Below are 25,741 nucleotides of genomic sequence, written 5' to 3' on the forward strand. Positions count from 1 at the left end.
AACCTCTCTTTGCTGTTGGGTCTTTGAGGATGGCCTCTAGCCCGGCACACCTCTTCCCCTTCTTAGAAGAAGAGCCCTGGGAATCCTCCTCCCTGCTCCCTGGCTGCCTTCCCTTCAGGTGGGAGGGAGTCCCCTTCCAAGTGGCACGATTGGCCACGCTGCAGTGTCACATCTCCACACAATGCCAACGTGCCCTACTCCCAGAACGGAAGGGAAAGAAAAGCCAGGGAAATTAACGGGCTGGATAGAACTGGACTCATAGTCTATTTGTAAGAAAATCAAAGATTTGCTTTTCAGATGTTGGGGGCCATGCTCTTACCAGACAGCTGGCAAATGGGAGGTATTGGGAATGATGGAATAGATCAAGTTATTTAAATGAGAAAAATAAATTCACACACAGCCTAGCCGCTGCCCGGTGACAGATCCGTTTATTTATCTACTGTATCGGCACCGCTTTGTCTCTGTCAAAAAGGTCATTAAACTCGCCTAACTGCGTAATTCCCAGCCTCCTGCTCTAGACTCGCTCCACAGCCCTTCCTTTCCCTCGACACCCAGCGCCACTTGAAAAAAAATTTATTATTGCTAATAAACAAGGTTTGTTTTTTTTTTAACCCTTTCTAGCTTGTCCCCCCATGGGTCTCGCTGTATCCCACAGAAAATGACAGTTTCTCTTTATTCGTTCTCAGGAGGAAAGGGGAAGGGAACTAGCCCCTCCTGCACGGTTGGGGAGTTGGGGGAAGACGGGTGGGAAGTAGGTACCAGGGTGCATCTCAGATGCCCTCCGAGTCTAAGGATTTAGCCATCTGCCTCCGAAACCCCTGTGGTTGCCGGGCGTCGTCAAGTCCTGCCTTCCAAGGCACAGGGTCTGGCCTGGGCCGTCCCACCGCCACCAGCTCCCGCTGCTCCCCTAGCCCAGCGTGGTCGATTCTGTCTTCCCGGAGCCCCAGCCCCAACTCTGCCTCCCCGAGACATGGGCTTAGGGAGGGAAACCGGTTCCCGGGTCCGTCTCCCGCCGCCGCCGTCCAGCCTGCGCCCGCTGCGTGGGAGCTGGAAGGCGAGACTCCGCAGACGGCGGGCTCCGCGTCCCTCTGCTCCGGCGGGCGCGTCTCCTCCAGCTGGTCGGGCCGCTAGGCTGCCGCCGTCGCCCAGCTCGCGGTGCCAGCTCCCTTGCTCCACGCCCGGCTCCCAGGCTCCGTGCCCTCGCAGTTGAAGGGACTGGGGGCGGCAGGGCGGATGGGGACATCTGGGAAGCGAGGAGAATCCTCGTTCTCCGGGCGTCCCCCTAAACCGGGTCCAGGGTCCCCTTCCCCGCCCCCTGCGCAGGTGTGAGCGCGCGAGTGTACGCCTCGGCGGGCGTGAGTGTGAAGTGTGTGTGCGCGGGGGAGTGCGCGGAGGGAGCGCGGGCGGCGGGCGGCGCGGGAGGCGGGAGGCAGGGCGCGGGGAGGGGGCTGGGAGGGAGTGTGTGCGCGCGTGCAACTCCACTCCGGGGCTTTGTGCGAGCCCGGGCGATAGCATTGGCGGCGGCTGGAGGAGGAGCGGCCGGAGACGCGTGCAGCCCGCCCGCCAGCGCCCGGCAGCCGGGGCAGGTGGGAGCCCGCGCGGGAGCCGAGCCGACGCGAGCCGGAGCGGAGTCCGAGCGGAGCCCGAGCGCAGCCCGGGCGGAGCCCAGGAGCCTCGCTCGCGGGCGACCCGTGGGCGGCAGCCGGGCGGGGCGGGCGCCGGCGGGGCGGCCCCCCAGTAAGATGTGCGCGGCGCCGCGGGGCGCCCCCCACTCGCAGCGGCGCTCGGGAGCCGGGCAGCTGGGCCAGGCGGCGCCTCGGGGGCTGCTGCGCGCCCGCGCCTAGAGCTGCCGCCCCAGGGAGCCCGCCACGGCCGCGCCCCGGGCACGCTCGGCGGCGCCCAACGATGACCGCTCCCTGGCGGCGCCTCCGGAGTCTGGTTTGGGAATACTGGGCCGGGCTCCTCGTGTGCGCCTTCTGGATCCCGGACTCGCGCGGGATGCCCCACGTCATCCGGATCGGTAAGGGCTCCCCGGAGCCGGGGGTCTCTGTGCGCCCGGGCGGGGGCGGCAATGGGGAGCCAACGAACGCGATCCCAAGAGATTTTTCTCGATCTCTGCGGGCCGCCGGGGCCGGGTGACCATCGGGAGCTCGGCCCGGTCAGGGCAAAGTTCCAAAGCCGGGGGTCACGGGCCCTACTTAGTGGGGAGGAGACAGCCGGGCCGCGGCGGGCGAGGGGCCCTTGGAGCGCTCGTGAGAGGCCAGACCTGGCGGAGAGGAGCGAAGCGTTCCAGCCCCAACCCGAGTGGAGGGCTCATTTCCCGGCCACTGCCGGCACGACCGGCCACAGACCGAGTTCTGGGAGCGGGCTTCTCCGCGGAGCGGGAACCCTGGGGGAAGGCGCCAACTTCTCTTTCCTCCTCGCTCCCGGCAGGCCCCCGCCCCCACCTGGGGAACAGCTCCAGCGGCCGCGGCGGGGACGCGAGGGACGGCTTCGCAGGACGCAAGGGGGGTGGGCGGCGGGTCTCTCCTCCCGGCGGCCGCCCTCGGCCTCGGGGGTGCCCCATCCAGCCCGGTGGCTTGGGGGAGGGGAGGGGCAGCCCCGGCCGGTCGCTCTTGCGTTCCCTCGCCGCTGGGGGGGAAGGGGGGGGGGAAGGAAGCCACGGAGGCTGCCCGCCGCGGCCGGGAATGTGGCGGGAGGGATGCGAGCGGTTTGTAAAGTTAGCCGAAATCCCTCCGCAGCTGGCGGCGGCTGGCGGGGTTGCGCGCGGCTTTCCGGGGCTGCCGCGTCTCAGCTCTCTTCTCGCCGGAGACTCCCTACTCCGGGCTTTAACTTTGTTGTGGTCGCCCCAGGCACCCTGTAGGCAGCGCTCTGGGCAGTGCGGGAGACCCTGCGGGGCCCAGGCCCGCGCCCGCCAGGGCTGGGCCCGGCCTGGCCACGCGGGAGCCTGCCGCCAGGCCGGAGACTTGGGCCTCCTGGGTTCGCGAGGCGCCACCACCAGCATCTGGCACAGGGCGGGCAGAGCTCTGCTGAGCCAGGGCCACCTTCCCCCCTTGTGGCTCTTCTCCAGGAGAGGACTGCTAGAGGCTTGAGGGGATGCAGGGAACCGAGGTCGGGCTTGGTTTCCGTACTTGAGGTTTTCCTAGGAGGTGGTCAGGAATCCGGGGGGGGGGGGGGGTTGAGGGGTACGTCTTCGTGGTTCGCTCCTGGATACCACAACCTCTGGAACTCAATATCCGGGTGGGGGTAGTGCGCGGTGCTCAGCGCTGCCCACGCTGGGGTCTTTGAGTCCATGCCCGGGACCCTGGCAGACTCACACCCCGAGGCAGAAGAGGCAGAGGAGTCCAGGCACGCGACTCTCGGGACATCCCTCACAGTCAGGCTTAACCCTTTGCAGCCCAGGCTGCTCTTGGCAAGCCAAGCAACGTCTTCTATCTGCCCTTTTGCCTGCCCCAGCTCCCTGTTTGGTTAGCATTCCAGGGGCAGGCACAACCTTAGTCCTGGGCCAGCACTTCTTTCATTCCCTCCTTCCTTCCCTGCTTTTTGGGGGCCTACGTGGAAGAGTGCCCTTGAGAGAAAGGAGAGGGGCCCCAAAAGGTGCTCTGTGCGCGTCCCACGCCTTGCAGTTTCCTTTCCTCTGCACGCGGGGAGCTGGGTATGCTCCCAGCTTAGCTTCAGGGGTGGAGGTTTTTGGGGCCCCAGGAAGTCAGGAGAAGGTGAGGACAGCCCCAGAAGGATGAGCTAAGGAGGGGCAGGATGGTGTGTCCTTAGCTGCCCCCTCTTATTGTGAAATTGACTTCACTGGGGGCTCTTCACTGCTCTGAGGGGAAGCCCCAGCCTGCCTGCCCTTTCTTGGGTTCATGTTGTAATAATGCAATTAAGGATGGCAAAGCCCTCCTCTCTTCTAATCTTCTTCGTATTAAGCCCCAGGATTAATTAGCATGTCGGCCCAAGCCATTTATATCAGAGAGCCCTGCCCCATTTGATTCCCAGCCCGAGGACTGGGGTGCTGTGTGGATGCCAAACGTGACCGCCGGAGCTGTGCCAGCTTAGATGGAAGATGGGAAGGCTCCGAGGCCTCTGGGCTTCTCTGGAGCTTCCTAGGGAGCTGAACTTCCATCCTTGGGAGTCCGGGCTGGAGCCTTAGCTGGGGCCAGAGAAGCACAGTGGACATGGGCGGGCCCATGCGCGCGGGAGCGCACACACACACGCGCGCGCGTGCGTGCACACACACACACACACACACACTTATGCAGAACCTAAACACACTGCCTTGGCTGGGTCCCCCACCATCTCCCTTTTCTGATCCACCCATGGGATTCCAGGGTTTTCTGCCTGAGGCTGCAGGAATTGAGGTCCTGGAAATGGGGTTCGGGAGTATGCTGGGTGCTTTGTGGTTCCCGAGATTGGTGCCTGAGCTGGCTGTTCCTGGAGCCGAATTCTCCAGCAGGCAGGCATCCTCAAACACCAGCTTGGGAGAGGGTTTTCCTGCAGGTGTGTGAGGGGCTCTCTGGGCTGGGAGCAGTGTACCCGCCCCCTCTCTTTGTGCCTTTTTTGGGGGCTGAAATTTCCTCTTAGACAAGGAGATGGATAGCTCAGCGGTGTGACAGAGTGTTCAAACAATCCGTCTTGAATAGATGAATTGCATTGCTCTGTCTTTTTGTAATTGTGTCTATCAGAGGGAGAGGTCAAGGCATTGATTGCTTGGATGGTTTGCAAGTAACAAAGGAGAGCGAGGGAGAGAGCGAGGGAGAGAGAGTAATTGGATTGTAGTCTGCGGGAAAAAATGATCATTGATTATTTTATATGAATATGTGAAAGATGTATCTGCGTGTGATTATCAAGTGTTGCTCATTGAAGGTTTTCAAGGCATATTGTTCGGCATTTTATTATTACTCTTATCATCGTTATTATTGTTGGGATGGATTCTGGTCTTAACTCATGGGAAGCAGTTTAATGCATGGATCATCTCAGCCAGATGGGCTTCAGTGACCTTTTGTGGGAACCTGGATTTCTGGTTATATGACCTAGAAGCTGAAGTGGAGGGGCCCTAGGCTGGGAGCTAGGAGGCCTGGGTTTTCTGCTCTCCCTCCTGCCCATTTACTGAGCCATTGTGGTCAAATCACACCGTTCCCCCCAACCTTGAGCCTCTGTTTCCCCATCTGTAAACCACCGTTGGATTGGCTGTGATGGTTTGGGATATTCTGTGGCTTCAAAGTTCCTTTTAGTGCAGACGGTGGGGACTGTCTGTGCCACTGTAGGTTTCATGGTTACACGAGGCTCCCTCGTATTACATGCATACGGTAGGATCGAGGGCCAGCTTGGAACTTGAAAAGGGAACTAGACAGTGGTGGCGGCAGCTGGGGAGCCCTGGTGGATGGTGATGATCTCTAGCCAGCCAGGGGGAGGTTGGGAGCCAAATGACTGCAGAGACATAAAGCAGGTGTATGTGTTGGGGATGGGGGTGGGGTAGAGAGGGAAGGACTGGCTCAGCTCTGGACTCTCTGAGCATCTACAGACAGCAGAACAGATGAGCCTCAGGACCCAGAACCTGGGCCGGGGGCGGGCGGGGGTGGCCAGCGGGCAGTCACAGCAGTCTCTCCCTGGGGAATGAGATCCCCCTCCCCCAGAGTTCCCCAACCAGCCCCGTCTTCATTGTCTCCGATCAGTTCACCCAAACGGTCCTGACCATTCGTCTCCTGAGTTTGGGAGCCGTGTGTAAAACAATGAGGAATTTCTTACAGTGACTGGTGATGCGCTGAAACATTGCCGCCTTGTAGGAGCAGACAGGAGCTGAATGAAGATCAATAGGGCTTTCCCCCCTGGAAGTAAATAGCTTCAGACAAGACCTGGGAGTGGCCCGAGGGGCCTTGGAAGGCATTAACTTGAGCAATTTCTGCCTCCACTTTCCAGCCCAGCCGCTCCTGTCAACCCGGGCTTCCCTCTTCCTCAAAGCTGGAGTTTAATTTCTTCGTGATGCCTGCCTTGCACTGCGCTAAACAGTCTTTTGACATCAGGATGAGCTGGGGGTTTTAGAGGTGGCTTATGCAGGGTGAGCCAGGCACTGTGTCCTGAGTAGGCTCCTCCAAGGTCATTTGCATTCCCCTGTTGCTGGCCTGACAGCCAGTCCAGCCTGATGTGCTATTTTGAAAGGGCTTTGAGGGGTGGCCCTTTATCCCCCCCACCCTTTCAGGAATGCAAGGTTGCTTGGCTGCTTTTAGGGTCCTTTCTGGGGCCTGGGAGCCTCCCTGAGTCCTCCTGTTCCGGCAGGCACTCTCTGTCCCTGCTCTAGGAAACAGCCCCCTCGGGGTGGGGGGGCGCAAGGGGGCAGGAAGCACAGAGTCCTCTGTGGACATCACAGCGCTCCCTCCTCTTGGGGGAGGCACGAGGCCATGTACAGGGAAGGTGGCAGAGGCTGCTTTGGGTGTGCTTGTCAGAGGAGACTTGGTGGTACTCAGCAGCTGGGTTTGTTTCTGATCTGCTGAGGCCAAGCCTCCTCCATTCTGTGAGAGACTGCTGCCCCCGCCTCCTGTGGCTTCAGCCCGAGCCGTGGACCCTCCAGAGGGAATGCAGAGAGGCGAGAGCCAGTGCTCCATTTGGCTGGGCAGCAGCAGAGAGGACCGAAGTTCCGGGGACAGGGCTGGTCCTCCCGAGGCTGGTGTGATGGGGCTGGAGCTTTGGATGGATGGATGGGCCCAGGGCCTAGTGCAGACAGGGCTGGGTCTTGTTCGCCAGAATAGCTGTTCTCCCAGGTGCCCATTCCCCGACAGCAGCACCAGGGGGCAGTGTGCCTGTGTCGAGGTATCCCTGTGTCTCCTGCCTGGGACCCCACCTGGGTCGGGAGTGACATCAAAATAATGCACAGCAATGCGACAATAACAATGACCCCCACTTAGGAAGCGCTTACTAGGTGCCAGGCACCGCGGTGTTTCACACGCTGACTAGTAATGCGGGCGCATAGTAAGTGCTCAGTAAATGCCGCTGCATTTCCCTCCCCCATCTTATTTAACCTTCACCGCCGTGCGGGCATCATTTCCATTTTGCAGTTGAGGAAACTAAGCTTGGCAAAGTCACTTGCACAAGATCACATGGGCAGTGAGTGGTAGACGGATAAGAACTCCTGTCGGCCTGACTGCAGGGGTCCTGCGTGTTTGACGGTCCGTGAGGGCGGAGGACGAGGAAGCACCACCAGTTTGCACAGGTGCTGAATGGAGCACCCCCACCCCCACGGCTCTGGGAGCTGAGTGTGTCCTCACAGGGCCGGGCTGTGTGTTTGGCCCTGTGTTGGAGGTGGCTCTGTAGGTTCTGTGACATTTAACCCTGCCAGTGCCAGTTTTCAGAAGCAGATAGCCCTTGTTGATGAGCTGTGTGGCAGATACGCTTCCTGGACGGAAAAGGACGGATGGTCTTTCCCACCCTCCCACCAATAGGCACTTACACTGACTACATCTCACTTTGTCCGGGCTTCTGGACTCTGCCCAGTGCTTCCCTGGAAGCCTGAAATAAAGGATGGACTCTCCCTTGGATATGGCTGGTCCACCCATAGGAATCCTTCTGCTCCGGGGACTCCAGCCTACGTGTCCCCCTGGAAGCCACGAGCTGTCCTCAAAGACATCATCAGAGCCATGAGGGAAGGGCTCCATGTCTGTGCCTCGTCTTCGCCTCTGTCCTCATCAGCCAGTGACCTGGCCAGAGAAGGTGGTCGCGAATTGTTCTCTGTTCTTCTTTTTCCCCTCACCTCCCTTTCCCTCCCCAATCCCATCCCCTCTCCCTTCCAACATCCTTTCCAGGCTAATAGGTTTTATGGTCATTTTATTTTTAAGCAAGAGTCACATTCTGCCCTTCCGAATAGAGCCTGCCTTGCCAGTCACTGAGACAGGTGGACAATCAGAGGCCACTGACGCTGGGCCCTGGAATATTTGTTGCTGTGTCAAAAGACACTGTGGTAGGGTGTGGGGACGTCGGTGCAGGAGCTGCTCAGTCCACCCTTCCCCATGCCACCTCTGTAAGAGCAAAGGCAAAATCAAATTTACTCTCCTTGTCCCTCATGTTCCTTCTTCTGGGGGACCCAGGAGGCTGGAATAATGGTGGCTTCCAGGGACGGAACTGTTTTGGAAGTGGGCGGAAACTGCATGCTGAGAGCCCCTAAAGAGGTGACAGATTTGGGATAAGCACAATCAGAGGGCTCATGGTATTTTCCAGGACCTCAGTTTCCCCTTCTGTAAAAATGGGGGTGATACTGTCTGCCTCACAGAGCCAAACAGGTACGACATCTTTCCAGAAAAGCTTAAATGCTGTCCAAAGATCAGCATTTCTTCTTGTTGTTGTTTGGGGGGTCTGACACCAGCACAGGGCCAGCACCGGGGTGAGGTGAGCGAGGCAGCTAGGGAGCAGAGTTGAAGCAGGCTCTCTAGTGGTGACCCTGCATTCGCACGACTGACCACGAGAGCGGGTGCTTCCTTAAATGTTGTGCCCCTAAGTGCCTCATTGGCCTGGACCAGTACCTGTGTTTGCTCATGGAGTCGGTTTTCTTCTGCTTCTCTTTGTGCCCCAGAGACGAAATCCTACCTGAGTGTGATTGGGAGTGGGGACACTGGGTCGAGGGCCAAGGGGTTGGGCTTGAGGACCACAGGTCATTCTGATTTGGCTTTCATTCCCCGTCGGCCACCTTTTATAGGCAGCACAGAGCACTCTGCCCCGCCTTGCCTCATTTTATTTCCTTTGGAGTTATGTCCAGGGTCCCACTGCCTTTTACTCCAAACCTGGCCCTCCCCTCTCCACAAAGCTCACTTTCCCATGTCCCCCTCCTTGTTTCCTTGGACTTCTGTGCCTTGTTTACTAATGCTGATTGGCCTTGGCTGTAGTTATGCTTTGTGGGTTTGTCTAGGGCTTTCTCTAGTGCATGCGTGTCCTGCCTCCCCCGTTAGGCCAGAAGCTGCTCCAGAGTGTGTAAGGCCAGCTCCCCCCGCATCATTACCAAGAGGCAGAATGAATTTTTGCGGGGGAACCAAATAATATATTTCATTGATTCTAGGATGGACTTTCCTCCTCTCCCTTCTCCCTTCTCTGAAGTCAGTACATGTCTCACGTGTCATAGCTGGGGTTGCCTACAGGATGTTTTCTTTTTTGGCACCTCAACATGTAATGGCATGGCTTGGGTTTGATGAACTGTGGTGGACCCGAGTTAGACCGTGCGTCTCACATGTCTGCGCCACGTGACCTTGGACGCGTCACTTTACCCCTGGGTCTCCGTTTTCTCATTTTAAGATAGAAGTATTGGGATTAATTGAGACTACATTCAGATGTTTTTGACCTGCAAAAATTTCCTGTGGCCGAACCTTAGAGTATCGTCTTCACAGAGTCAGTGCGAGGATTAAAGATGATAAAGTGTATGAAGCTCTTTGCGCAGTGCTTGATATTTAATAAATGCTGGGAGAGAAAGGATTCTCCAAGGTTGGAGGCCATGTCCCTCCCATCAGACTGTGAGCTCTGAGGCTGTCTGCTTCCTGCGTACCCTGTGCCAACCCTGGTGCCCAGTACTCCATGCCGCTCAATACCTGGCATTTATTTACCCATTGCCCACACACCCACATGCCCCGTAGTGGAAATGGTAGGGTCCAGCTGCCTGTGACAATTATCCACCACATTAGGGGGAGAGAGAGGTGCCCTTTGGGATGCTTCTGTGTGTCAGCTCCCAGACTCCTCCTGGCCTGCTATTTATCACATACCTGCAGCCCATGGGGTGCTGGTTCTTCCTCCCAGGTGCAGTGTTTTAGCTGAAATGCATTTTGCATGTATTCAGGACCGAGGAGACCCTGGTTGTGGGATGCTCTTTAGGGACTGATCCAGAGAATCCTTGTCAGTCCTTCTTGGATGTAGAGCTCAGTCTTGCTTCTTGGGCAGGCTAGTATGGCCCAGAGAGGGTCTGTGGCTAGAGGCTGGGCCCCAGGGGATAGAGACCGCTGGCTCTGCTGGGAGACATCAAGTAATGAGGCCACGGCAAGAGCTGGGGAGGAGAGAGTCCCCATGGTGATCATACAGATCGGAGATAATGAGATGGAGTGAGATCCGGGGGGAGTGGCAGCTTCGATTCCAAATCCTTTGGTGCCATGCTGAATGGTGGTTAAGGAAGGCAGGGGAAAAAAGGGAGCGAGAAGGAGCTAAGATTCCAGTTTGTGTGAAGAGGGTTCCGATCCATAGGAGACAATTAAGCCTTGCGCTATTAAAGGGACTGATGCAGACAGGCTGCCGATGGAAGGGGGTTTATAGAGTTCTCAGAACAACTGCAGGGATGAGCTCTTTAAATATGGGAACGAGGGAGACTTCTGCAAAGCCTTCCTGCATCTGCTTTGCAGAACCGAAATATGCTATTCCAAAAAGCCTGCCCAATTGGGCGGAAAAGCAGGAGCAGGGAGCCAAGGACTTCCCAGGGCTCCACGCATCACACTTCCTATCTGTGGTGGAGAATCACAGAATCTAGGCTGAAAAGGACCCCAGGGGTCATTCTTAGGCCTCTGGTTCTCAACGGAGCCTTGCACCAAAATCACCTGGAATGCTCATTAAACTACAGACTGCTGGGCACCCGCAGAGCTTCTCATTTGGTAGGTCTGGGGTGAGACCTGGGATTTTACACTTTTGACAGGTCCCCAGATAATGCTGATGCTGCTCCTCTGGGCACTTCCCTTTGAGGACCACTGTTCTCAGTCACTGGAGGGACCTTCCCCTAACCCCCCCTTATAGGTGGATATCTGGTCTCTGATTGAACATCACCCGAGATAAGAAGCTTACTACTTTTGACCCTCTTTTGTTCTTTACTGCGAATGTTTCGGTTGACTCCAATCTTTGTTGCAAATTCCCTCCCCAAAACTTGTCTCCCTGCAGTCCCAGGGAAGGCGATAGAACTTGGATGTTGGGAGTATAGGTTCTGAGATCCATCTGTCTGAACTTAAACCTTTTCCCCCGTCCAGGCTCTGGCACTTGGGATAAGTCACTTAGCCTTCGATTTCCTCATCTGCAAAATGGGGATAATAATAGATTTGGCCGCGTGGGCTCATTGTGAGAATTAGTATGCCTGGCACAAGAGCAGCTTTCAATGCACTTTTACAATCTAGCATGTGGATAAGTTCACAGGTTCTGGAATCTGCTGGCCCGAGTTTGAGGCCTGTCTCCATCACTTCCCATCTGTGTGATCTTGGGCAAATTTATCTAATAATAATAACGATGATGATGATGATGATGATGATGATGATAATAGTATCTGCCTCACAGGGTTGTTATAAGGATTAAATGAATTAATGCATATGAAGTGTTTAGACCACAGCCATGGGAAGCACTCAACAAATGGTGTCCATTACTCTTATGGTACAATAGCCATGCTCACTGGTTCTGGTTCTGGTCTGCTCCCTATCCTCCCATGCAACCCTACGGAAATGTAAAGGCATTTCTCCCAATTAGAGATGCTCAGTTCTTCCCACCAGGCGTTGAGAGCTAAGCTAACCCCAGTGCTGCTTGTGTGTTACACCCAGTGAGCGCCTGGCTTCCTCGGACCTCAGCTTCGGTGTCTCCTTGTACAACCCAGGCCAGTTCAGCCTTCTCAGCAGCTACTTCACTTCGCCGAGTTAGAGTGAGCTGGCGGTCTCTTGAGATCCCCTGGTCTTTTTCACAGGCATCGCTGCTGATCTATAACTTCTCTCATCTTCCCTTTGGCAGTTGATCTTTTGAGCCTAAAGGCAGGACCTGTCATTTATCCTCAGTAAATCCCACCATGGAACCTTCAGGCAGTTATTCTTGCTCGTTGTTCCTGGACCACCAGAGCCTGCTTCTGGTTCAACATCCTCAGGAAGTAGGCATGGATTTCACCCTCTTCTTCCTCCCTGGCCTCCCTCTGGGGGGTCTGTGGTGGACAGGTTAAGTGGTTATTGGCCTACACTACGGTGGGGGCTGGGAATTGCTGCTCTGGACAGTGTAGCTTTTGCGGCTCCTCTTCCATTGTTTGCCTTGCTTCGTGCCATCTGAGCCTGAGATGAGCCCGCCTTCCCTCCCTTCAGCTATTTCTGCCATCGACGCATTAGGCAGGAAATGACCAACGTCAGAGTCTGTTGGCTTAATTCGGTAATCATGGATCCACGATCCTATACTTTAACCCGCTTCAAAACCCCACTAGCTTCCTTATACTTTCAGACCCTTTATGACATGCCCTGGTTGGCAGACCTATACTGCATCCCTCCTTGCCTCATACACACTCTGCGCTCCACTATACTGAACACCCAAGTCCCCAGGAGGCACCGTGCCTTCCCTCACACCCTGGGGCCTCCACTCTTGTTATTCTTTGCAGACAACTTCTAGTCATCCTTCAGGTTTCAGCAAACGTGTCTTTTCCTCCAGGAAGCTTTTCTTCATGTCTGCCCACTTCTTTGGGCCCCCACAGCACCCTGTATTTCCCTTATCATAGCACTTATTATATAAGCAGGGACCCCGATGACTTACTCACCACTTCATCTGGTGCGCCTAGCACAGTGGATGGCACATAGTAGGTGATTAATAACTGTTGAATAAATGAATGCATTGATGAATACAGTCATTTGAGTGGAAGTCCACACTCCTGCCCTGTTACTCAGGTCAACATTTTTTCCATCTGGTCAACAAGATTTCATGAAAGGCATTGTTAGAGCCTTCTACAAAGTCAAAGTTCTAATGATGTCTGTGGTGTTCTGACACATGAATTCAACACCTTCTATACCAAGACTTTTTCCACGTAGTAGCTTGGGCAGAACTGGAATATTCAGGGGAGTGGATCCTTCGTTCCCGGGACTAGATTGGTCTTCATATCCATTGTTTGGTTCATACCGTGATGATTCTCCTCGTGAGAGACACAAGGTGTCTGTTTCCAGAAGCAACTGAAGAAGGGCTCATGGTCCTCCTGTCTTCCTGACCTCACCTGTTTCTCCTTCCCACTTGCCCCTAAGCATCCCTGCAGCTCCCTTGGGTTGTTGAACCCAGCAAGAGAACTTCTGCTACTCATCCTTAATAGGCTGGCCGCTTAGGACAGCTGCTAGACAGGGATGTTGTGCCGCTTACACTGTGGCCAATTATAGGTCAGGCCTCTCTGTTTTCCGTCTTCACCACATCACTTACTCCTGCAAGGATGTCTAGACAACAGGTCTACATGCCAGCTTTGTGTAAAGCAGAGGTGTTCAGGCTATATGGACAGTCAGCCTGGGGCATTTAGCCCTGGGGTTGAGTGCATCATCCACACTGGGTTCTTGAGAGTGTGAATGTGTATATTTCTATGTGTTTGTGTTATTTTAAGAAATGACCAGTTGGAGGTTTGCTCCTCTAGCACAGGCTTCCCAGGTTGTGGCTCAACAGCCATTCATTACCCCAAGCCTGTTAAATGGATCAGTGGGAAACTGAAGACTTAAGTGTTGAAGTGACGGTCCCAATTCCTGACTGTGCTGATTGGTCTGCTGTATTTGTGTAGCTGAGAGTGAGGCCAGGGCAGATTTGCAGTGAGGCCCTGGGCTTCCCCTCTTGAGCATGACAGAACCCGGCTCTGCCCTGAGGCCATGCCCTCCCTTCCTTGCTTCCCTCCCCAAGGAAACAGATGATACATTATGGGCAGAAAGAGCCTGTTGCCTACATGGCCATTTTTCCTGCCCAGTTTAATAGAGGTGACAGCCGTCTATTTTACTTGTCTCGTAACATTGAATCAGTAAATAAAATATGGGTGAACTCTCAGGTTTAGCTGAATTATGGCTGGTCCCTGGGGGTTGAGGGCTGGGGGAGAGCTGAGCAGAGAGGTTGAATCCCTGGCTTGTTGCAAGAGAACCTGAGCCTTGTGTCCTCCTGTGGCTCCAGGAAATCTTTCAGTGCTGAAGAAGGCCAGGCAAGGTCACCTTGTTGGACTATCTCTGAGTCCATGGAAGAACCAGAACACAACTGGGGGTCCCCCAAGTGTTGGAACTACAGGAGTACAGTACCTGTCCCTATTCTTTTCCTATCACAGATCAGGATACTGAGGACCAAATGGGGGACATGATTTGTGCCACATCCCTTGGGAAGCCATGGGAAAATCAGATGAAAACATGAGTCTCTGACCTCCACTATATTAAGAAAACTCAGTCTCTCTCTCTCTCTCTCTCTCTCTCTCTCTCTCTCTCTCTCTCTCACACACACACACACACACACACACACACACGCACACACACACACATACACTTGAAGCTTTACATTTTCAGTCTTGAGATAGAGACTAAATTTTTGTAATACTGAAAAACAGACCGATAAAACATTTTTCCACATTGAGGGAGAAGTACAAACCAGATTCGTCTGTGTTTAGAAAGGCTTGTAGATAACAGATCCACCCTATGAAGTTCCCACGAGGCCGGGGAGATTAAGGTTCACCCCTAACCTCTGTGTTCAGCACCACGGAGAGCAGTCAGGCGCTGGGGTAGTGAGTGGGCGCCATCTGCCCGCTGACTCTTCTGGCAGGGGTGATGTGGTTATTGCAAGGTCTTGCTAAACAGGCATTCTTTTTCAGAATGCTATTCCTCTAGGATTCTGGTGTTCATAAACTGGACTGAGGTGTTTAGCAGGCACACGTAGGCTAGTGAGAACTATCGTTTGTGGTCGTTCAAATCAAGCAATTCACAGTGAAAAAAATGAAGGCAACAGATAGAATTTGCTCATCCCTCCCCCGCCCCCCCCCCCCCCATAAATTGTGCCTAAGCCTTTGGTGCCTTGTACAGCTTGTCTGCTAGGGAGCAGTAGCAGATGACAAAACGAGTGAACATTTCTATTGTCAAATATCACACCCGATACCAAGCATCTTTGCTCAGCTTGTCAACATCATCTTTCACATTGCATTTGGTAAGTAGGCTTGTGTTATGTATTTTTATCCTGCTAAATGTGATTTCTTAAAAGTATTTTGTGTGTTATTATTTCCTGAGTTGTGGAACCCTGCATACCTATAATAGAGCCGTATTTCCTGCTAGTAAATAAAACGACTCTTCGTTCAGGTGATGGGAATGGAATGTGTCACGGCTTTGTGGTTTTCCCCAAAGAACCCCAGCAGTACCAGGTGCTGTACCACCTGGATGTGTCTGGGAAGCCTTGTGATTGGCCTGGGTGTTGACAAAGGTCTCTCCTAGATAGAAAGTCACTCCGAGTGGCCTCAGCATACCTCTGAGAGAGGGGTAGTTTGTGGCCATTACCGAGGCACTCTGGGTTGGCCGGAACACCTGGTCTAGAAGCCAAAGAGCATAGGAACCTAGGAGTATTTGGATGATAGACTCCGAGGAACTGACACGTGCCTCTGAACACGGAGCGACATTTAAGTAAATAGGCTCCAAGGATGTAGGAGACAAGATGGCACCTTTCAGTCATACAGCAGAAAGATCTGGAATGGACAGAGGGGAAGTGCGCTATGATACCAACAAAGCAGGGCTCTTCAGGAGCCCTGGCTTGAAAGATCTCAGGAAGAAAGGATTGGTTTCTTTGCTGCTCCTGCTTGGGTTCAGAGAATCAGAAAAATCTGCTTTGGAAATGTGGCTATTTTTATGCTGTTTGTAATCTCGTGTTTATTTCCTGTCGTTTTCACATGGACTCTGGGCTGACTCACTGATTCACCAAACATGGGTGGCGCGTCCACTCTGTGTACTGCAGAGTGCACAGGGAAGGGACTTGTGGAGGGCCTGGGGCGTGAAGCAGCCTCCCTGGACCTGGTGGTAACTCAGTGGCCTCCTGCTAGGTCCATGTAGGTGACCTTCAGTGATAGCCATGGTTCCTTGAACAATCAGATACGTGCAGTTTGGACCAGAACCCCACACTTGGATCTTTCTCATTCTCCTGGGTGCTGGGGAGGGGCACTGAGGCTCAGAGAGGAGAAGAAACAAGCTAAAAATCACACGGCAGAGCCAGCTGGGAAGCCATGTCTGTTCCCTTTCACCCTTTACACCTCTGTTCTACTTGTCTTGCTGCTAAACCATATCACTCCTTCCACTGTTCTGAGAGCCCCCTCCTCCTGAGCTGTCACACCCTATCCTCGGGCCCCCGTCAGGGTTCATTTTGGCCAGTTGTCTGTCTCTTGTCAGAATGGAACCTTACATTTTCTAGATGGGGCAGGTGAGTAAGTGTAAGTAAGGAGGAAAGGTAGGGGTAGGGACTAGTATCTGATTTTTGTCTCTGAAGAAGTGAGTCTGTCTCCTTCGGTGGAAGTTTTTCTCTCTGGCTGACTCACCTTCTTCCTGCTGCAGTGTAAATCCATCTTGTCCGTGACATGACATGGCCATTTGTGGAGTTTGGGAAGGAACATCTAGATTGGGAAACAGTAGCTTCGGGGACTTCCTTTTCTAGGGCTGTAGCAAAGAAACTCTCAAACAATTAAGCTGAAATGGCTACACTGTCCCTCACATGGGCTCAGGCAGATTTATAAGATTTTCTTTTTTAAAAAATTGGGATTTTTTTCCCTGGAGACAATGATTTATGGAATAATCAATTTCTGTATCTACTTAATACATTGGAGCGATCCGTCCACGCAGGCATCAATCTCCCCCAGAGGCTGGAGAGGGCCGACAGCCTTTTGAGCCTGACTCACCCGGAAGAAGGTGGCTTTTTCTGTGAGCGACTTTGATCCCAGAGTCTGGCTCTGAGGCCCGCAGTAAGGAAGGTCTGGGGCTCCCGCAGCCCCGCTCTTTGAGCAGAAATGCTAATGCTTTCTCCTGTTTGGTGTCAGCCCCACCTGGAGAGGAGTCAGGTCCAGCACTTGCTGGCCCCGTGGTACAGGTATGGAGGCTGAGATGAAGGTCAAAATCCAGAGCTTGGAGATGTGAAGGTAAGGGCTGTCATTCTCTTCATCTCTGAAGGCTGTAGTGTAGAAGGGGGAGCAAACCTGGCCTTAGAAGTCCCAGTGGAGAGAATTGGAGCCAGTGGGATGATGGTCCAAGGAGACAGAATTTGGTTCAATGCCAGCCATCTCGTATTCAGTGCTGTTTGAAGATTAAGTAAGATACGTCGGGAGTAGTGATCTTCCTGGTACGGGAGATAATCAAGAACACGTTGGCCAAGGATGTTCCCAGGGGACTCCGGGTTCCTTTCACCGTGAAACTCCAGGCATCCCCAGCCGTGATGCTATAAAACCCCAGGCTTTCTAAGCTCCCCGAAAGGAATGCGCCCGCCCTGGTTACACAAACTCCACGAACTCACAAACTCTGAGTTCAGAGTGGTGGCTGCAGCCAGCCCCAGGAAGGACCTGTCGATATTTTTGAGCAGTGTAATTCCAAATACACGGGCACTCCTGATGTCACGTAATTGGCACATCTCTCTGAGGTAGGTACGATTACCTTCTCGTGCAGTTGTAGAAACCGATGTGTAAAGGAGAATGGGTGGGTCCAAGGTCACACAGCTGGTTGGGATAGAGCTTTGGCTCATTCAAACCAGTACCTCTTTACTCCATGAGCCTTTAGTGAGCACATACTGTGAACACATACAGCCCTGTGCCAGGTGCTAGGACTACAAGGGGGAGCAAGACAGATATGCTTCTGGCCCTTACGGAGCTTGCATTCTGGCAGGACAGACATCAAGGAGTCACTACAAGTTCAAAGCGTGTTATAGAAGGGAAGCACAGGCTGCCTGGGGGAACACCAGGAAGGGCTTCCCTGAAGAAGTGACATTTGGGCTGACACCCGGGGGAGAAGAAAGGGGCAGTGAGGTGAAGGTGCTGGGGAGGAGGGAGTCACGGGTTCTAGGTAGAGGGCGCAACATGTTTAGATGCCCAAGGGGCAGACAGTTGTGTTAAATTAAACCAGAAGAAACTGCCAGCTTTGTAGGTCAAACGTGGCCAAATACCCAGAGAATTGTATTTAAAAAAACAAAAACAAAACAAAACTCAAGGAAGTCCAGTGTGAATAGAGCAGAGAGAGGGGGTATGGCAAGATAAGGCCTGAGTAGTGGGCCTCGAGCCAAGGTAAGGAGGCTGGACTTCATCCCAAGGGCACTGGGGAGACATGGAGGACTGTAGAAAGGGAGCAACCTTTGAAAAGTCATCCTGGTGGCTGTGTGGTGTGACTACATGGGGGTGAAAGTGGAAGCTGGGGGCCCATCAGGAAGCTGTTAAAGTAGTCCAGGTGAGAAAGGACAGCGAGATGGGCAGATGGCAGGTTAGTTGGGGACCAAGTGTCCAGGGCCCTTCTCAGAAGCCTGGCTCTTCCCTCTGCCCCAGGCCTGAGCACTGGAGGCCAGGCCATAATACCTGTGAGTGGACCGTCCCCAGAGCCATGTGCCTGTTTTCTGAGCCCTCCGTCGATGGGTACCACATCTGGTCATCTGAGAGCTCAGCTGGGCCTCCGGCCACATTTCATGGTTTCCTGGGTTGGCCGGGGAACCCTAGGTGAGTTCCGTCTCCTGCTGCACAAGGCAATGAGCCCTCCTTGGCAGGTGGGCCACTCTCAGTCTCCTTCAGCAGGCAGACGGGGCTTGCGGGTCAGACCTTCTGCAAGTGCTAGGTCTTTGTGACAACCTGTCCGAGAGGCTTCAGAAAGGAGCTCTTTGGGGGTGCCTGGGTGGCTCAGTCAGTTAAGCGTCCGACTTCGGCTCAGGTCACGATCTCGCGGTCCGTGAGTTCGAGCCCTGTGTCAGGCTCTGGGCTGATGGCTCAGAGCCTGGAGCCTGCTTCCGATTCTGTGTCTCCCTCTCTCTCTGACCCTCCCCCGTTCATGCTCTGTCTCTCTCTGTCTCAAAAGTAAATAAACGTTAAAAAAAAATTAAAAAAAGAAAGGAAAGGAGCTCTGTGGCTGAGCTGAAACCCCTTCTCCCGCTGAGGAGGGAACCCTCCTTCTCCTTGGCAGAAGGTGGGAGGAGGGAGACCTCTGACCTGCAGGGCAGGCGCAGGGGTCGCTGCTGCCTAGGACTGCAGCATCAGGGGCGGGAGTGACAGCCCCACACAGATCTGGCTGGGCTGGGCTTCCCCTTGTGGTTTCAATTTCCAGCCTCCTGTGCTAACACAGTGTTACTGTGCTCATAGACGTAACAGTCGTGATGTGTTAGAGGCTTGCAGTGTGTCAGACACCGCGAAGAGCATCTTCCTGACATTCATTCACTTAATACAGCAAATCTGAGCAGTAGGAACTTTATCCCCACTTTATAGATGAGGAAAAGAACCTGGCGTCACGCACGTGGCAAAAGCATTCAGAGATGGTAATTGACATCATCGCTGTCATCCATCATCATGGTCGCTGTTGGTTTAAATAATGGATGCAAAGACCTATCCCAGTACCTGGTGCAAAGTGGGTGCTCAGGGAGTATTTGTTGAACCTGTTTGTACAGATTCAGGCAGAAAATGGGGTGAGTGGCCTGGGTCAGGAGAGGGGAAAAGCTTGGGAAAGGGGTCTTCCCAGCTTCCTGGATCCCCGAGGATCTCTTGCTTCCATTCCCCTGGCTAGGCCTTTCTTAGCCTGGTCCCTCCCCTGTCGCCTGCTCCTCGCCCACCCCCCATTCTTCTAGCGAGGGCGCCCGATTCTCTAATGCCATTTCTTGGCAGCCGCAATGGAAGCAGGGACAGCCTCCAGTGTCCCCCTGTCTTGGGAGGCAGTCGGTTGGAAGACCCTCCCATCGTTCAGGGCTTCACCCTCCGGTTGGCTCTGCTCTGTCCTCAGCCACTGGCAGCCGCTTCCCTCAGCCAGTCCAGTCAGGACTCCACAGAAACACCTCTTCACACACAGACCTGTTGTCAGCTCAAGGCAGGTGGTGAGGCTGTTTCTGACCCCGTGCTTCTGCATTCTGTGTTTTCCACCTGAATGCCCTCCCCTCTTCTCCTGCTGCATTTCTTTCTCATACTTCATGTTCTGTCATAGGCTCACTTCCTCCAGGAAGCCTCCTCTGATACACCCAGGCAGTGGTACAACCTTCCCTGAGCCTCCCGGAGCCTTGCTGCACCGTCCGTTGTTATAACACTTCCTGTGGGTGCAGAAATGATCTTCTTCCCCATCATGCCCCTGGTGACCCCAGAGCTCACGCTGAAGCTTGTGGAACCTCTTGTGTTTGCCTCCAACTAGTTGTTAATTTTTTTTATCCTGTTATTAAAACAACACCCATGACAACATCTTTTGATGGTTTACTCTCTTGGAGACAGACTTCTTAGCCTAGAATTTAAGGGATTCTCCTTCTGATCTCTTTTTCTAGGTTCTGCCCTCCCCCAACCCCCCATCAATTTAATTTTAAGTTGAATTAGTTTCTTAGGTTGAGTTAGCCAACATACCCAAATTGGGATGTTTTATATAAAGTTTTGGGTTTCCGGCTTCCTTTCCCACATTCCCACATGCCACAGCCCCCACCTGTCTTTATAGAGCTTCCGCCAAGATGGGGCGATTTACTGTTATGCAGTAAAAGCATAAGTACTCTTCTTGCTGTGGAGTTAAGAGGGAAAGGTGAAATGTTTTGTGTGGCTGTGTTTTTATTATCAGGAGTGAAGAAGACGCAGACCAGGAGGGCCGTTTATTTCAAACATTTGTCCCTCACCGGTCCTGCTTCCCCGTTGGGTTCCTGTTGGCTCCTGCAGGCACCGAGTCCCTGACCCCCACGGGGGCCAGGAGCTTCTCAAAGGCAAGGCCCTTATCTCATTCTTATTTACTGTGATGATAGGACCTAGTGCTCGCTGAGCCCTTTTCCCATCTCCTTTAACCCTTACAACGTCCCGAAGATGGGGGCCCTTATCCCCTCTTCCCAGAGGAGGGATCTAAGCCCTAGCCAGGGGGAGGACCCCTTCGGTAAGTGACAGTGTCTCCCAGATTTGAACACCGGTCTGCCTGGCCCCAGCTTGATTCCCCTGTGTATTTCCAGCAGCCATGCCAAACGAGGCCCAGAGCAGACCATTCATAAGTGCTTGACAGATCAGACTGAATCCCGGAGTCGCAGATGGGATGGAGTTCTGGGAGACGTCCTCCGGCAGTGGACAGTGGCATGCTTGGGATGTTCCTGGCCCTTTTCCTTCTTTCGGTGCCTGGATGGCTCTGAGTGATGCTGTGTATCTCTAGGGCAGCATCACGCACAATTAGGCTAATGTGTGCTGGGCAGAGAATTTGCTGTGAGTCCCTTCGCATTACCATGTCTTTGAGGCACTAGGACGTGGTGGGGGCATCAGAGCTCTGCAGGAGCATTTAAAAACATTTTTTTTAAGTTTATCCACTTTTGAGAGAGAGAGAGAGAGAGAGAGACAGAGCATGAGCAGGGGAGGGGCAGAGAGAGAGAGGGAGACACAGAACCCAAAGCAGGCTCCAGGCTCCGAGCTGTCAGCACAGAGCCCGACGTGGGGCTTGAACTTTCGAACCGTGAGATCATGAACTGAGCTGAAGGCGGACGCTCAACCCACCGAGCTGCCCAGGCGCCCCTGCAGGAGCATTTTAACAACCTCTGTCTGTGCTGGCTCCCTCTGGTGTTCGCCGTGGCCGCAGGCCCATCATGCCCACACAGTCCCGGCAACTAATCAGGCCTGGGTAATAGGCCACACGGACACACGCCCTTTTCCCGCCTGCCTCTGGGCTCTGGGGATGCAGAGGAGGAGGGTTGCACAGACTCCATTTCTGCTTGGCCGGGGTCGGGGGAGAATGGGGAGGGCAGGGAGAGGCTGTGCCCGCACTCCAGCAGGCATGAGGTGCTGGGCGCCCTTGCCTTGGCCAGGCTGCGGCTGAGGGGCACCTACGGTGAGAGGGCGGGTTGTCTGGTGTCAGTCAGGACTCAGGAGGTGGCCGCAGAGGGAAGACTTAGCAAAGAATGAATCAGCGGCTGTGTCTAGAATAGTGTCTGTAAATGTCGCCTCTCCCGGACGCAGCCGGTTTAAGATTCTAGACATCTGGCCTATCTGGGTCTGGAAGAGGGTCCCTTCCCAGGGAGAATAGCCTTGGCTGATGGTGGTAGGTATCGTGGCAAGGACGAGGCATGAGTGTCTTTCTCCCGACACCACCTGGGAGCTGGCGCCCGCTGGAGGTCTCCAGGGCCCATGGTTCAGGGCCGCTTCCCAGGGCTGGGCTCAGACCCGCCCCACTGTGGGAACCGGAGGTCTTGACTTTTGGAAAGTGCGGTGGTCCTCAAGGTTATTGGAGGCATAGCTCTTGTGACAGTCTGTTGGAGTAGCCTTCATTCTTCCCAGTCCTGAGTAGGTCATGCTGAGGACATCAGCCCCACCCCCGTATTAGCGGATCTAGGGTCATCCACCTCCTGGGAGCTTGGAACCAAAAGAGGGGGAGTAAGAGGCCCCATGCAACACGCCATATCCCTTGGGCTCGGTGCTTCCTGCGCCAGCTGGAAGTGACTTTGCATGCCCCTCCAGGGGTGGCGAAGAGAAGGCTTCCTCTGTGTCCCACTCAGGGTGGACGGCACTACCTCTCCTCATTGTCCCTGCAGGCAGGCTCACACTTAAAACAAATAAACAAGATGAGAACTAATAGACCCAGACCGGGAAAAAACTCCCACTAGGACTTACTGGGCACTTACAATGCCAGACAGTATGGAAGCAATTCTGGGTATTCACTCTTTAGTCCTCGCAGCGACCCTGTGAAATGGTCCAGTCATCCCCATCTTCAGGTGAAGAAATTGTGTGTGGCTCGGGTCATTCAGCCAGTAGGTGGCAGAACCCGGGTTCCCGGGGGGAGGTCGGTTTCAGAGCCCTTAGCCGTTTTCTCTAGGATGTGTCTGCATACTTAGAGAAAACACGAGTTACTGCTGAGTATGGATTTTTCCAGATTTCTGAACCTAGAATCCTGATAGAATCTGGGCAGGATCTTCCTGGGCTTCAGGATCCCTTGATGCTAAGACAGGAACAGGATGTTTAGACTCTATTTTGAGCCCACTGTTTTCATCCTTGAATGAACCAATGTGGATGAATTCCTATTGAGAGACAAAGAGTGAGTCAGGAAGAGGAAGCCAGTGATTGAGACAGAGGCACTCAGAACAGAGGAGATGGGGAGGGACAAAGAGATGAGACAGAGACAGAGAGGAGAAAGGGAGGTTAAGTGTGTTTGGTACCAGGATAAAGAAGCTCTCAAACACCTGGTGGGGTCAGAATGACTTCACAGAGTGGCAGGTTCAGATATCCTAGACGCTCACCTGGGAATGCTTCACTCTGGTGCCCACCATGGTTTCTGCCCCCAACCCCCCCCCCCCCCCACTTACCTCCAGCTGCTCAGCAAAGAGGCCACCTGGTGTGGTTTACCTCCTATAGGTGGATGGGCACCATATGTAAAATACTGAAAGTTGTGCTAGCCTGGCCCAGAGTGGGGTTCAGTGAGTTACTGGATGGAGTCTTCCTAGAGGAACCAGGTCATCTAAATGGGATCCACGTGAAGAGACGTCTGAGAATCTGCCAGAAAAGGAACACCTTAGCTTGGAGTACACCCATCCTGGTTGATTCTCAGGAGCTGGTCTGCAGTTCACCTTGCTTGCCTGGCTTCTTCCGCCCCTCCCTCCCCACATCTTTCCTTTCCCTCAATAAATGCTGGATGAGCCCCTACTATGTGCCCAGAGTTTCAGGTGCTGGCTCGAGGGACGAGATTCCCTTCTTCATGGGATCCTGTCTAATGTGTTCCGGATGACAAACAGTAAGCAAGTGAAAAAGCCAGTACACGCACAGTTAGGGATTAGAGCAAATGCTAGGCATGAACATAATTGAGAGGCTACTCTGTGCTTTTTCGGAGCAGGGCGAGCCTCTCTGAGGAGGTAGCATTCAGGCCGAGGCCTGAAGAAGGGGGAGGAATTGCCATGTGAAGCATGTAGGAGAGTTCCAGGCGGAGGGAGCAGCATGTGTGAGGGCCTTGAGGGTCGGAAAGATTGTAGGATGGTCAAAGGAGAGAAAGAAGTTCTCTGTAGCACGGGGGCTTGGTGTGCAGGGGTGGGGGTGAGGCATGGCATAAGATGAAGCTGGGAGGTGGCTTTGCCAAGGTCCCGTTCCGGTGTCGTCTCTGGGCTTTCCCAAGCTGGCACAGGTTCTGGTCTGAGGCATGGGCCAGCTTCATACCACAGACCGTTGGTTCCTGTGGCCCGTTTAGGCTTTGGGGGTCAGCCTTCACTGTTCTGTACATTCTCGCGTGGAGCTGCTCTTGGCCAGTGACGCCTCCTCCCAGCCCGGGGCGGTGGGGGGGGGCTCCCCCAAGCCTGTCCCAAGCACATGCTGGATGCAGCAATGGAAAAGCCAGCGCGACCCCACGGAGGGGCAGGCTCTCTATGGGGGCGGGGCTTCTCTTCCAGGGAGATTCATCCACGGAGGGGCAGGCTCTCTATGGGGGCGGGGCTTCTCTTCCAGGGAGATTCATGTCTCCTGGCAAATCCCCAGCATCTAGGGGAGTGAACTCCAGGTGGAGGTCTTTAGGAGTCTAATGGTTCTGGGGGACACAGGTGGGCATTAAACAGGAAAGGTTCTGATTGGCTCCTTCCATGGAGCGTGTGACAAGAGGTTTTTTTTTTTTTTTTAAATGTTTATTTTTGAGAGAGAGACAGAGTGCGAGCAGGGGAGGGACAGAGGGAGAGGGGGAGACACAGCATCCGAAGCAGGCTCCAGGCTCGGAGCTGTCAGCACAGAGTCCGACGCGGGGCTCGAACTCACAAACGGTGAGATCATGACCTGAGCCAAAGTCGGACACTTAACCGACTGAGCCACCCAGGTGCCCCACAGGTGCCGGGCTGTGTGCCACCCACGCGTGGCCCACACTTCTCGAGGAAGAGCACACACACTGTTCTGGGCATCCAGGTATCGCAAGGATGGGACACCAGGCCATCTGGTTCAATCCACTGATAGATTATTCAGCATCTGTGAGTGTGTGGGTCCAGGCTGGGTGCTTTGGGGGAACTCTAGGAGGAGAGTCCATCGTTTCCGTTAGCAGAATTCTCTCCAGTTGGCCGAGTGTGCATGTCTGTGTCCCATTCCATGCTCCCAGCAGTGAGTTCGGCAAGCAGGGCAGGACGGAGGCTCCCCGGTTGGCACTGAAAAGACTGAGGTTCGCTGAGGCCAGGTCACTGCTTCAAAGTCACACTGGTGGTGTCTAGAAAGCCCTGACTGAGGTCTGAATGCGGATCACTCCTTCACCATGTAGGCGCTCTGCCAACTCAAGAACACGAGGCCAGCCCCCTTTTTCTCATCTGTAAATGTGGAGTAACGTGCTAAATGTCGAAGCGCTTGGCTGGGGGCCTGGGAAAGAGTCGGTGGCCAGTAAGCTCCGTTTCCCTCTGGCCTTCTGACCCGACTCTGGGCCTGGGCATCTCCTAGCCCATCCCCTTCCTCCCCGCCTCGAGAGTTTCACGTGCGTTGTCGTGACCTTGCACAGAAATGTCTTGATAGCTGCTGCCGGGTAGACAAAACATCTGGAAGATTGGTCTATCCTTTTTCTTTCCATCCCACTGTTTTGGTGTCATGAAGATAAAGCCACAGACACGTAACTGCCAGGGCCCAGTTCCCAGAAGGCCATAAAACACGGGCGATGCTGCCTGGCCCCGCTCGCCACAATCCAGTAAAGTGCTCCTTGCATCCAACACACGGTTATTTTTTACAAAATCGCTGAACTAGCCATGTTAGCTGTACTGATCAATAAATTACGTTGATGAAAACTCAGTAGGCGGCGTCCCCCCGGCGCTCATTCCCGCACAAAGGAAGAGCTCCACACTCTTCCCTTCTTGGTGCCACTTCTTGGTGCCATTTCCTGTCTCCTTTTTCTTCCCGGCGTACCGTTCCCGGGGCCACTGTCTGAGCCAGAACCCCCGGACA

At 54.2% G+C, this 25,741-nt stretch overlaps 1 protein-coding gene across 2 annotated transcripts in view; it reads left to right on the forward strand.

The window, feature by feature from the left end:
• The first annotated feature begins 625 nt into the window (after positions 1–625).
• Positions 626–25,741, forward strand: part of GRIK3 (glutamate ionotropic receptor kainate type subunit 3) — a 229,878-nt gene continuing 204,762 nt past the window's right edge. The window contains exon 1 of one of the 2 annotated variants that reach the window (XM_060625295.3): positions 626–2,020. In XM_060625295.3, the coding sequence (XP_060481278.1) occupies positions 1,906–2,020 (115 nt within the window). In that variant the 5' untranslated portion in view covers positions 626–1,905. The remainder of the gene's footprint in view (positions 2,021–25,741) is intronic. The other variant, XM_060625294.3, reaches the window with a different exon arrangement.

The sequence above is a fragment of the Panthera onca genome, chromosome C1 (assembly GCF_046562875.1).
Source record: "Panthera onca isolate mPanOnc1 chromosome C1, mPanOnc1 haplotype 2, whole genome shotgun sequence".
In the NCBI taxonomy this organism is placed as follows: Eukaryota; Metazoa; Chordata; class Mammalia; order Carnivora; family Felidae; genus Panthera; species Panthera onca.